At 43.2% G+C, this 13,913-nt stretch overlaps 1 protein-coding gene across 1 annotated transcript; it reads right to left on the bottom strand.

Annotated features, from left to right (window-relative positions):
- Nucleotides 1–13,913, bottom strand: arhgap35b (Rho GTPase activating protein 35b). The gene is given in 8 exon segments (XM_055043383.1): nucleotides 1–2,651; nucleotides 3,756–3,861; nucleotides 4,071–4,202; nucleotides 4,349–4,426; nucleotides 6,294–6,435; nucleotides 6,667–7,220; nucleotides 7,223–10,576; nucleotides 13,179–13,913. Coding segments are annotated over 7 exon segments (4,587 nt in total). The 5' UTR covers nucleotides 10,386–10,576; nucleotides 13,179–13,913; the 3' UTR covers nucleotides 1–2,239.

The raw sequence follows: 13,913 nt of genomic DNA, 5'->3' as shown, positions 1-13,913 counted from the left end.
GAAGTTTTACAAGATTTAATTTATTAACTATTGTACAGTTCACATAAGGCCTTCATATTCGAACGTTTTCTCGGTCAGACAAATTCCACCGTTTGCTCCTGGTGCACACAATACATGAACTTTTTCAGCTAAATCGTGTTCTCACACTTACTTCATGTTTTAAAAACAGAAAGAGGGCATTCATCCTCCTCCCTTCGTGTGTGGTCTTATGTTTTTTTCTTTGTTATTATTTCTTTTGTTGTTTTTTTTGTTTTTTTTTTAAATCATGCACTAATTTTAAGTGGCCTTTTAAACCATTCACAAAAATTGTAAAAAGGAGCCTCCGATAATTGAAATACACACTAGAAATGTTTTCTACCATCAACTAAAGGGCGGCGTCCCTCCCTCCCCTTCCCCACAACGCACAAACAAACAACCATAACCGAGACACGGTGTGCACCCAATCGTTGATCCTTTCAACGGCACGTTTGGTCGGGTATTTTTTACTCTCTCTTTATTATTTATTTCCTTTCCTTTTTTTGCTGAAAGCCAAATAATGCAGCAGTATTATTTATACACTCCCAGGTATCATGTTGGTCTGAATGGTCGAAGCTTCAAGCTCAGGTCAATCTGAGAAAAACACTTCATTTTTTTTTTTTTTTTCTTCCTTGTTCCAGTCTGTTGAACACAAAAATTACAATCCCCCAACAGTACCAGTAAAACAGATGATCCCAATGCAAACGCAACCAAAAGACAGTGCTACAATCCTCGCATTTGAAAGACAGCAGGCTACTTTCTTGTTAAAAGTTCATAAGGTTAAAGTTAGAGGGCCTTCATTTTGCAGAGCTGCCTCTGAGAACGGTGAGCAGACGCTCCCCGAACGGGTCCCAACCGCAGCAGGGGTTTCGCTTCTCTCCAAACCAGGTTCCGTCTCAGCAGAACCAGCAGTAACAGTAAAGATCCCAGACCCGGTTAAAGGTTCTTAATGTGACATGAATAAAAGGAGCCGAGGGTCGGCAGACGGGACGACAACGCGTCGGGCTGCCTGTCGCGTTTCAAGCATTTTGGTTTCCAGGGACACCGGCTGATGACGATGAGGATGATGATGATGATGATGGAAGCGACTAGGTTACACATTCAACATGGCAACAGTTCTCCTTCAACTGATGTCAGATTAAAAAAAACAACAACAAAAAAAACACAAAGCCCCTAAACATCCACTTGGATCAACAAACAGCCAGAAGATGAGAAGAATTTCTTTTTCCTTATTTTCCCCACATGTCTGGATGAATGAGGAACATTAAGCAGATTCAACTTTCCATCACAACCCAGAACAGGGGGCACAACTGGATCTAATTAGAAGACTAACTTTGCTTTTTTTTTTTTCTGTTTTGTTTTTTCTACAAAAAGATCCTGCACTCATGCCACATTCAGCCACTAAAAGCAAACAATATGGACAATTAACCTATGTGGCATTTCTTCATATTTAATACTACACTATCAAAAAGTGCTTCAGATAGGTCTGTGGATTAAAAAAAAAAAAAAAAAAAACAGGAAAAAACATGATGTAAACAAAGTTTGATCTGCCAGAGCTCGGTTGAGGCAATGGTACGTATGGCTGTTTGAGCAGAGAAATTAAAACAAACAAAAAATAAGCAAAGAAAAACAGTGATCATTAAAGTGCATCCCTGGATGGGATACCCCACCCTCTTTCCTTTCCCACCATGCTGAGCCCCTCAAATAGAGCAACATGAGAAATGCTTAAAAAAAAAAAAAAAAAAAAAGACGATAATCTTCTGCTTCTATGTAGCAAACTGCTGCCCTACGGACCTACAGGGGGCCTGGTCCATAAATCCAGTGGTGGTACTTTAAGAAAAATTAATATTACACATAAAAAAAGAAAATCATTCAGTCTAGCTCGGGTTGGAGGTTTCTTGGTAGCCTTGCAGCGTCCTCCGCCTCACTGATAATGGAAGCATGCCACATTTCACACAATTATGACCACCATCACTTCCTGCACCCCCTCCCCCCCACCACACACACACACACACACACACACACACACACACACACACACACACACACACACACACACACACACACACACACACACACACACACACACATCGTCATAACCTAGGTTTGTCCATGTTTGAGATTTCGCTGTGTTTGCTTTTTGTTTTTCTCGTGTCTGAATGTGTTTGTGTGTATCGGTGACACGGTCCAGCATCATCATGGGCACACACGGTGTCATGGTCTCTCACAGTGTCTCTTGTTCAGCAGGAGAATGGTGGGCGTGGGGGTGCTGGTGGAGCGGCGACAGCAGGGACTGAAGGGGCGACTGCGGCGTGGTGGGTGGAGACTGCTGCAGGGGGCTGAAGTGCGCGGCGGTGTGCGGAGGCGAGGAGCGGTAGCAGGAGTAGGCGGAGCTCCCGCCCAGGGTGGTGGTGGGCGAGGCGGGGAGGCCCCCGAGGCCCGTCGGGGAGTCGATCAGCGGCTGGTTGTAGAAGAAGAAAGCACACTGGTGGATGAAGGTCTCGATGATTGTCTGGTAGGTGCGCGTGGCAGTCAGGGCGTCCATTGTGGTGAAGTCGGGCCTCATGAGGGTGGGCCAGAAGCAGATGGACAGGTTTTCGCTGGTCATCAGGTTCACTCTGCTCAGCTGACTCACCCTGGGAACAAACACACAACACCACATCATCTACAGCATCCAAAAAACAGCAACTAATACAGAGTTAGTTCACATTTTGCAGCGTTAAACCACAGAGGTCTTTTAAGACATTTTATGCGTCAGCCCAACATGGAGAAGGGCGTGATCATAAAGTGGAAAGAAAAGGATACAAACCCACATTCTGTTGCAATAACAGCTGCAGATCTTTCAAGATTTTGAGTTAAAATGAATGAAAGTTTGGCAAAATAGTCTTAAAGTCAGTCAGATTAACTGAAGAGCATCTGTGAATGGAAACTGAGCCAAAAATTCCCAATTGGATTTAGGTTCAAAGTTTTGAGAGTCTAATGTACTGAAGACCAAAAGTATTCATACACCTTGCAGATTTAGATGTGCATCTTGTTTTCTATTTAGTAAAAAACTTTGTTTCTAATAGGGGAAGAGACAGGCGTCCTTCATAAGAGAAATAAACAATTTGAAATGGGTATCAAATCTGAAGCAAAAACAAAGCAACATTTATCCCGTTTTCATTTAAAAATATATACATTATTTGTTAAATTATTTATAACTTTCTCAATAGTTTGCCCTGTATTTAGTCCTATCTGCCTTCACATTGACCTATCTTTAACATGATGATCATGTCTCACCATGAGGATGGTGCGCTTGAGCTGGTGTGCAGAGTTGGTTTCCACATATGCAGTTACAAATGTAGCTTAAAAAATGTCACTTTTGATCCACCGTTCTGTGAAGAACGGTGGATCTCTGAAGCTCCTCCAGAGTAACCAAGGGCTTCTAGGCTTTCCATTTAACAACACTGGACTCTTAACAAGCTGTGACATTGCTTTATAACCCGACTCAGTTGAACTGGACTTTAATTTTGAGTGTCATAATATAAGAGGCGAAATACAAATTCACTCCTTACTTACTGGATTTCTATGTGCAAAAATGTTGAAAGCTGCTGTTTGTTGGTCTGTCATTTCTCAATTTAAAGTAATATGTTGGTGGCTATGACATGACAAAACATGGAAAAAGTTCAAGGACTTACACGGTCAAAACAAATGCAAACCCAGTCTGTCCTTTAGACCGGGCCTGAAATCAGAAAGCTCACCTGTTCAAGTGGCTCACTACATATCTGAAGACGTCGTAGTTCTCCTTGGGAAACTTCCTCAGGACGTCTTTCATGGCGTACAGCCTCTGCTCTCGGTCCATGATTTCTGCACAAACACAGAGTTACCTCTCACCACTAATCCATCGGATCAAATTTCAGCTGAACTCTGTCACTACATCATCGGGACAACCTTTCTCCCCAAACAGCGCAAACACACAAAACAATAGCAGACCAGATGAGCTCCCATCCCTCCTAAGGAAATAATCGTTTTATGTTTTGTGTGAGGACCCTCCCAGCCCAGCAGTGTTTGCTTACTGAAAGCGTCCAATAGCTCCACCTGCAGAGCACAAGGCACCAGGGGCTCAGGCAGCTCTGAGAAGAAGCTTTTGAGAGCTCCAGCCACAGTGTTTATGGCGAAGTCTTTCTCCACCAGGTCTAATCCGTGGTCTGAAGGGGAAACAACGACAAAGATACAAGGGATCAGATAAGAAAGCCAGAGCACCAGTTTCAGTCATCGTCAGCAGCTTGTCACTTTCATTTTGACAGCCCTGTGTTTATATTTTCAGTCAGATAATTACACATGAGCAACTCACCCTGTTCAAACTGCTTCTGCATGCTCTCCATCTCCGACTTGTTGCCACTCACACGGTACAAGCCCTCTGTGTTCAGGCCTGGAAGGACGAAGCAAGCAGAGAAAGAAAGGTGCGTGCATGTTGAGGGAGGCATAGTAGCGAAAAAGGAAAGCACAAATGGCTCATCGGCCATTCTGCGAACAGACATGACTATACAGATGCTTTCTGAAAGCGCCAAACAAATTACGTGGTCAGGTTACAAAGCTCTGAAAAAGAAGAAAGCTTGTTTTGATCATTAGGAGCTCTCCAGTTTTATTCATGGACTAAACAAGACTCCAAAGAAGAGTAAATGCTCTTTGTTTTAGCTTTTGCCTCTCTGTGACTTCTCGGTAATAAACCTTTGGAAGCGCTCTCCAGCATCGACGCGTCATGTGAACCGAACAACATAATCTCTGGTCCTTTATTGCAAGTGGCTAGTTCTTCGGCCGTTAGTTTGACTTTGTGTGAGTCCCAGGCCTGGAGCAGATGAACATATAGAGAAAGTCTGTCATCAACAGATGTCAGCTCAGCACGAAGGCTGAGGGGAATAAAAAAAAATCACAAATCTTATGAGGAAAGCATTGAGACACACGAGCCTTTCCGTAAATCGGTGGATTTTACGAGGTAGATCCATTTATGGTGAATGGGCGGAATATGAATAAACTGAATTACATTTAACCTTTAACCTAATTATCAAAACTGCAAACTATGGTAAAAGGACCACTAGCGGTAATTTTACTGGTAGTAATGATAAAAAACCATTTCGACCAGTAATGATTGTTTCTCTTTGTCTCAGTTATCTAGAGAATTTGCTGTAAATTGGAGCGAATTTTCCCAAATACAGAAAAACGAGTGGTTGAAGCAAATTGTTTCCAAGAGAGAGGAAGTGAAGTAGAGAAAATGTATTGTTTAATATTATATAAAAATCCAGTAAGTCTAAACATTGAATTAAACTTAACCAAGTTTTAGATGCATGTGAGATGTGCTGCTGGAAGTGCAAAGATACTGGAGCTAATGTCGGTCAGAGAAATCTATCTGACCGATTTTCATTTATTTCTTCAAGTACGCAGTGCAGCTGGGCAAGAATATGACTTTTAGATATTATACTTTAGATAAAAGAACAGATTTTATGGATTCTACTTGTTTTCTAACATATCTTCACCAGATGCAGCACATTATTACATGAACTAATACAGTATGTTTTCAAAAGAAAAATACAAACACTCTGACTCATAGAAAAATGACTGGGTGTTATTGTGTTTGTCTGGTCAGTGCCTTTAGTGGAAGCAACACTTCAGCTTATCTGGCAGTCTTCAGCTAGTGGAGATATGGACAGCGCAATCTGGAGCGTTTCTGCTGATTCCAGCCAATTTATGAATGAGTCAGCACTGACCTTAACTGTGCGTAATATTTGCTTTAAAGCAATTGTTAGATGAGTATCGGCAGCCTCGGCATCCATTTACAAACAAAAGATCAATGTAAACATCTATTGTGTTCAATTGGCCAGTATCTGATAAAAATGCGTATTAAAGATAATAACCACGAAAAGATAACTGAAGCATTCTTGTTTACCAAGTTACTCCTACAAATTAATGCATTTTCAGTTTTCCATTTCATATATTAAACTGTTCATTATGACTAATTCTTTTCTCTAGTCTTTCAAAAAGCACTTAAGTCTTTATTAACGCACAGAAACGCTTTCATTTTTATAATTAGCATGGGCTGAATGACAAGATCATCAGAGTAGAAATTCTCACTTTGCTCCTGAATTATTTAAAGCCGCAAACTCGGGATGCTGAGCCCTAAGTGTCGATCAGTTCAAATCTGTAAGAAATAAACTTTATGTATTTTTGAAAGGCATCTTGAACAAACCTAAATGAGCATTTAGGTCTGTAATCTTCTCAATATACCAAAGGAAGGAACTCACCTGTTTTCTCAATGAAGTGGACGCACTTCTCTATGAAAAGTGGAATTGGTCTGTCTGGGGAGACCACACTTGCTAGCGGCACTCCAAAGTAACAGCTCTCCATGGGCTTGGAAATGGATGGACGCGGCTTTGGTCTTGATTTCTGCGAGAGATGAAAACGGGACTTTTGATTAGTTTAAAATATTCATCAAAGCCAGGTTTCCCTCATAGAGGCTGCTAATTCTCGAGGCTTGTAGATCCACCTCTCTGGGATTAGGAAGAATAGTGCACTGTACTCCAAAGGCTGAAACAAAATGATAATATTCAACATTTGGACAAAAACTACTCTAATGATTCTAAGATTAAAAATAGAAAAGGTTGTAATAATACAAACCTTGGCTGTTCGCCTGAGGCTCTTCAGAATGTTCCTCTTCTTTGGATCCTCGATCTCCTCGTTAACAAGACTGTCACCTTTCAAAGTCCCAAAGTCATCTTCTTTGGACTTTGACAGAGCTCCCATTTCATCGTCGCTGCCTATAAAGCTTGTACGGAAACTGCTGAACTTGCCCAGTCTCTTCGAGCGGTCGCGGTACAGTCTGGGCTTCACTCCGATTGCTGAGAACTTCCTCCTTCGCTCCAAAGAGCTGCTGTCTGCCTCGCTGTCTGAGCCATTTCCATTTGAATGCATCCTGTTGGAGTTGCGGATGGTAATGATTTTGCCCTGTGTGCTGTCATGTGGAACTGAGTAGATGATTTCTTCGTTGCTAGGGCGGGGTTTTGAGACGGCATCGATGGGTTCGGCGTAGTCTGAGGGGTCGTAACCCACATCTCCACCAGGTACCCAGGTAACAGCAGAGGGCAGGGACCGACGATGACCTAGGGTGTCGATGTAAGGACTACGGCTAACCTTCCGGAAGTCAAAAGTGACACCTGGTTTTACTCTCACTTGGGGGGTATTTTGTTGTTGAGCTTATTTTCAAAGTCTCTGATATCAGATATGACAGAGATGTCACTGGAGTCCAAGTCCGGCATGTTGAAGCCGCCACCGTGAGAGGAGAGAGTGCCATCGTAATACGGTGGAGAAGGCTCTACGTCATCCTCCGAATCCACAAACATGGCCATAGGACTGGGAGAGATGCAGCGTGGGGAGTATACATTTTCACCGGTGCAAGCTTCTGCAACATTGTCATACATATGTGTGGCCTCCACGATGTTGCGCTTCTCCACCACCTCCATCAGAAATGAATGAAACATTTCTATTCTGTGCAGGCCTCCCACCACTCCCCCGGATCCACAAACCACACTATTGAAACGACCCTCGATCTCATGGGCCAGCTCCTCCCCCTGAATCAGCTGTTCACAGGCAAAGTCGCTGTCAGTGAGCTCGGCCTGACTATCTCCTACTGCCAACAGCTGAACGGGGATAATGTCCTGAACCTCACATAAGAATGCACACAGGGTCTCCAGGGAAGCTTTCCGGGTGACTGAGTACACAGCAATATAGCCGTGCACTAACCTGCTCTTCCTTAAAGTGAACGAGGCATGATATGAGAGGAGAGAAAGCTCTATGGCCAGCTTGTGCCCCCCAACAGTCTGCTCTAACAACACAGAAGTGCCACTATTCGACATAGGTCTGCAATGCTGATGCATCAGGAAAGGAGACAGGAGCTGTTCAATGTCATAGGGGTCTCCACACATTAAGCACAAGACAATTCGTAGATCTGCCTCTTGGGCTGGCTGATGTGGAGAGTCTCGGAGACCGGGAGGCTCAGGGAGGAGAGGTGGGGAGCTGCTACTAAAAGATGTGCTCCTTCTAACATCAAGAAGGCCTCTCAGCACCTGATTGATCTGAGTCTCATTTACATTGTGCCCATAGCCCACACCGGGGGAGGCTGGGTCTAAAAAGCTACACTGTAGTCTCCTTGCAACTTGTTGTCCCTGTGTTATTAGGTTTAAGGCAGTGTCTCCACCTATATCAACATATGAGCCCACCCCTCTTTTAGTGACTAAAAGAAGGGATGTTGGCAGCTGAGCCAGCTGGCTATCCCTTCGACCTAGAGTTGATTCCCTAAGTCGCTCAAGACTTTCTACCACATAAGATAGAGAATCTTTTGAGTTATAGAGACAAAGACATCCATGAGGGGTAAATGTGGGGGTGTGGAAGGAGTTTACTGGAAGACGTACGTTCCCCTCAATAGGCCGCAGTGTCAACTCGTACATCTTCCCGTCTAAAACATACCAGTCATCATTTGTGCACAGAGCTCTAATCTCATTGGCAAACTCTCTGGCCAATCCATCCTTACCTAGGATGACCAAATTAATTCTATCCGCTTTGGTGTCCCCAAAATGAGCTTTCACATCAAAGAAGGGGTAACAGGTGGGAAAACGAGATGCGAGGAGTTGCTCGATCTTAGAGTCTCCACAGTGAGGGCTACTGGGGCATGTTTCCTTGGTGGGGTGATAGACAAAGTGAATATGCTTCAGCACAAGGGCATCTCTTTCAGCAGGAAGCTTTTGCAGCGCCTTAAACCTCTGCTCCTCTCCCAGAACCTCCTGAATTGCTCCCATCTTTTCTTTGCTTGGCTTGGCATCCACTTCAAGCTCATAGAAAAGCTCAGAGTATTCAAGCAGAAGCTCCTGGAAATCTTCTTTAGCACGGTCAATAATCTCCTTTTGATGGCGGTTGTACAGGTCCAAGTACTCTGGCTCCTCGAGCCACTGATAAAACTCCTCATTCATAATGAAGCTGCGGGCCTCCTCCCATGGTTTACCGGGCGTGACAAAGGGTGAGGATGCTAACTTTTGCTTAAACTCCTGTCTTATTTCTGCACGTCTACATTCATTTCTTAGATGTTCCAGATGGGCATTGAATATATCTTCTGCTTCAGCAGTCTCCAGCAGGTCTGAGGGGATTCGCTCGTCCTCCATGTTGTCTATGTGAGATGTGTCTTCCCATGGAGAATCCTCCAGAACGACAAACCAGTGAGTAAAGTGTTGCTTGGACTCCAGCACTTTCTGCACTCCAGACCAGCTCAGCTGATCTATTTCATCGAGATCCGGCACCAGTGAACTAAGTGCTAAAGGGAGAGTGCTAAGGTATATCCGGCGACGCCTCTCGATGTGCTCTTGCTTCAGGCGGTAGACGTGCTGCTGAAAAAGCTTTTTGCATTTAGCTGTTCCTTCCAAGAAAACATATTCTTTGTACTCTGGTGAGTTGTTCATTCGTCGGCTGGCATTTAACCAAGTTTCATTATGATTTTTGACAATACGATTAATGAGCCACTCATAGCGATCCTTGGCTGAGGCTATTTGCTGACTCTGGAGTTTCAGGGCTTCAAAATAAGGTATGATCTTGGGCTTGCCCCTGCTCTTATCAATAAGCTGAACCAACGTGAGGAAGGCTAGATCCACATTAATATTTGAGCGAGCAGAAGTCTCGACTACTGGGAGGCTTTTCTTTGTGATTGCAAAAGTATGCGCATCTTTGATATAGCGTTCAACACCTTCGTCGCATTTGGTCAGCACCAGCACAATGGGCTTCTTGGTCTTGCTGAGCTGGCCATAAAGGTTTGTGACGAATTTCAGCTGGTCATCAAAGTTACGGTTCATGCCACGGCTCACGTCAACACAAAGCAGGAAGCCATCGACCTGCAGTTTCCCCTCTGGCATTTGCTTTTGCTCAAAGTCTTGCTCCAAACCCAGCTGATCTGTACAGAAGTACATGAGTTTCTCTGCCGAGGCCAACTTGGTCGCAGCTGCTCGCTTGATATAGGGCTGCATAGCAGTGCTACGGTGTGGCTGAAATGTCTGGTCATCTATGAATTCGGTTTGCTCCACTACATGCATCCTGCACTCAGGGCCCTCCTCCAGGACACGAGACACCTCCCCCCAAAATAGAAAGTGGTCATTGTTAACCACACGACCCCCAAAGTCACTCGTGCTTAAAACTGATGTGTGGTCCAGGTAGAAATCATCGGCACTGGGTCGCACAAACCGATTGCACAGGCAGGATTTGCCCACCCCACACTGGCCCTTCTCCTTCTCTGTTCCAGACAAACCCACCACAATGAGGTTGTAAATGGGCGATCGGGCATCTTGCTTTTTCGCCATCATAGCCTTTCGAAACTCATCCTGCCACAAATAGGCACTGAGTAAAAGAGATCACTAATATGCTGGTCCGTATACTGCTGATCCACAGAACAGATCAAATTGCTCCTTCTTCTGCTGGGCGTCACTTATAATAAATAGCAGTGCAGTGATAAGAGCAGCAGGTCCTTTCATTCATTCCTTATAAGAGTCACATCCTGTCAAAACAAACAAAAAGAAATGAAGTCAGACAAAAAGAGCATTTGTTAATCAAGAAAATGTACAAAAAAGAAACTGAAGACATTTGGAAATAATGAACATACCAGTAAATTCAAAAATTTAAATTAAAATCTAATATATCCAATTGCAATATGCTTATAAATGCTGTGTATCTCTAAAACAATGATTATAATTTAACACCAAGCTGACCTTTTCTGCACAACACTCTTATTGTTTCAGCGACAAAAAAAAGTCCCTTTTGCTCATCGATATTAAAATATCAATTATTTACCAAAGTGTGACATTTTGCAAGCACAACTTACATCAATTAGTTGCACACTGTGTGAAATTATTCTGTTCCCATTCTTACTTTACAGCTCTAAGATTTTTATTGTTTTGTAAAGCCCTATTGCATTTCTTTGGCACCGTCATTCATTACAAGCCAAACCCAGTGAGGGGAGTGTTACAGAAACACCAATGCCAGCCATTATAATATCTGCTGGCAGAAGCCATTGATTTTTCTCACACTGTAGTAGCAGCCAAACCTGAAAAACACAGGTTTACGCAAATTTCCATGAAAAAGGGAAGCTTATTTATTAGCAATTGTAGCGCTGCAGCTACAATGCACAACAATGAGGATGACGGACTAGTTTGACACGTTTTCTTTGTTGTGTGGACAAATTCTATCTTGTAATGGCATCTTGCTGGAACTCTGCATTTGACTGACAGCAGATTTTTGGATTAAACTGCTGAAAATTTTATTCAGTAATTGAGCTTTAGCCTGAGTAACACTTTCATTGGTGGCAAATTAAAAGAAACTGGGCCACGGTCTTTGCATTTTACCAGGGATGATTATAGGCAGTAATCATCAAAACTGCAGAAATAACTCTCTCAGCTGATCTGAAATAAAAAATAAAAAGAAGACAGTGACTGAGATCCAAAATCTAAGCACAAGCATGTTGGGAGTGGCTCTTCCAGTGATGTATCAGCTGATCAGTGAGTTTAGTGACATGCATATAAATGACTGTGCTGTCGACACGCTGTTCTCTACTTATCTTTAAGCCAGACAAAAAGTGCTGCTACAAGAGGGGGAAAATGACCAGATTTAGATTCATGATATTGCTTATGAATAGAAATGTTCAATCTTTGATACATTGGAAAATAAATGTTAACTTAAACGTCTTCCAGCCCAACAATCTATCCTCCCATCCCCCAACTATCTTCTTATAACAACAGCATAATCAAACCACATTAGGTAGCAAAATGTATATATATATATATATATGTGTGTGTGCGTGTGTATGTATATAAATTTTAAATAAACTAAACTCTCAAACTATACAAGTTTCTGATGTTTTGGTTAAAAGTTAGAAAGTTGAGGTATTTCAGAAATTATTCATGCTAAATATTCCCGAGGGGAAATGAGTTGAAACAATCTTCCAAAGCAAATCTTCTGGGTTCTGATATATATCTATTGGAAAAAACATGTTTAAGCTTTTATTTCTGGATATTAACTTTAATCCCCACTATAGCTGCATCTTCTAAAACTCAAAAATATGTCAAGGCTTTCAATGTTGATTGTCCAACCACTGCAAAACATATATTTGTAGACATATACAACTATTTAGCTGCACAGATAAAGACAGGTGCTCTTCAAGGATCAGTATTTGAGCCATTTCTTTTTTTTTTTTTAAATCATTTATATAAACAATCCAGGAATAACTATGCATCCAGTTATAGTTCACTTTTAAGCAGATGAAACAATCATCAGTCCTTATCAGCAGTAGACTCCATTTTACCTGTTCTACCACGTCAAAGCTTTTTCTTTTTGACCGAGTCAAATATTTAATACTAAAAAGACTATAAATATAATCTTCACAAGCTCCTCCTCAAACATACTAATAAAAGCCACTAGAAAAAATACCCCCCCCCCCAAAAAAAAAACAACAATCAAACACAAGAACAAGCAGAAAATGCCATAAACTTTCTCACCCCATCTATTTTTAAAGCACAGATAACTGCTTCTATATCAGTACTGATGCAATGCCATTATGATGATGGCCACTTCATAATGTAAAACTAACACAAAGTCACCTTGGCGACTTCGACATAACCCAAGCAGTTACATTTAAAATGCAAATAGACATAAAAAACAAGAGGTGGCACAATTTGCTCTTTCTGTAAAGGCAAAGTCCAGCGGGGTCAAAAACAAATGTGGGCAGCTCAGCTAGGCCTGACGCCCGAATAAACAGATATTTTTAAAAAAGAAGAAAAAAAAAACAATCTGACACCTTCTGAGCAGGGATCTGGAGCGCAGATTGTATAACCCGCTTACAGAGACGAGTTCTGTGTTCCGCCGAGGATTACCAGTGAACATTGGCTTCAGGGCGCGCAGAGGGGCTGACCACGCCAGGCCTGCTGCCTTAACGCGACTGCAGCGCCGGGGCTGTGGACTGACCTGCCCTGCTCGCACGCCGACACACACAGCGATTAAAGGGAACCCACTTTCCACGCAGTTTTGTTCTTGGGTGTGAGCACTCGACAGCTTCCCCCGGCTCGGCCAGCAAAGGGGCCGATCGGAGCGCGTTTGGGCATACATACCATCGCGTTTCTCCCCCTTTCTCTCCGCTCGCATCTGTCAGGCCGGCGCTTGCCGCAGCCCTCGCCGCCGCCTGATGTGTATGAAGCAAAAGCCGCAGAATAAACGCCAGGAACTGCTCCCAAAATCACTGGTATCACAACGCTGCGTATGGCGCGGTCAGTGGGAATCAATCCCCATCACACATGTCTGGATTCTCGCCCCCTTCTTGTTTTTTGTTGTTGTTGTTTTTTTTTGTTTGCAACAGTGTTTTTTTTATTGTTGCATAAAAACGCCGGGAAGAAATAAATATGTTAAAGATTATTCTTGCAAAAAAAAGGGAGGTTTCCGCCTGCGAGATTCGGGCGTGTTAAAAAAAAAGAAAAAGGCAAAGAAAGTCCTGCTCCAGACGTCTTCCTCTCGGTTCACCACGTTGCTTTTTCAATCATTATTCTGTCCATTGTTGTGGCCACATAATAACGCTGGGCCGGCGTCGCACAGCAGACAACAGTGAGTTTGTTGTAATCGCCCTGGTGTCTCCTCTGAAACGTGCTGCCGCCTCGACGCGAAGCCTTTCCGTGTCCTGGGCAATTTTTAGGAGCCGATCGCGCGTGTGAAAGTGGGGATTTCTCTCGGCTTTCCGATAATGGCGGCGGCGGCCCTCCTCCTCCCCGGACCTAGAGCTCCTCTTCTTTTCTTTGGGAAAAGGGAGCAGCGGAGACCGAAGCAGCCGAGAGAGGGACTCGGTCTCACCCAGC

Source organism: Poeciliopsis prolifica, unplaced genomic scaffold, assembly GCF_027474105.1.
Source record: "Poeciliopsis prolifica strain line A6 unplaced genomic scaffold, Auburn_PproV2 SCAFFOLD019, whole genome shotgun sequence".
Lineage (NCBI taxonomy): Eukaryota > Metazoa > Chordata > Actinopteri > Cyprinodontiformes > Poeciliidae > Poeciliopsis > Poeciliopsis prolifica.
Note: the sequence above shows the minus strand (reverse complement) of the source record. Positions and strands in the feature narration are given on the sequence as shown.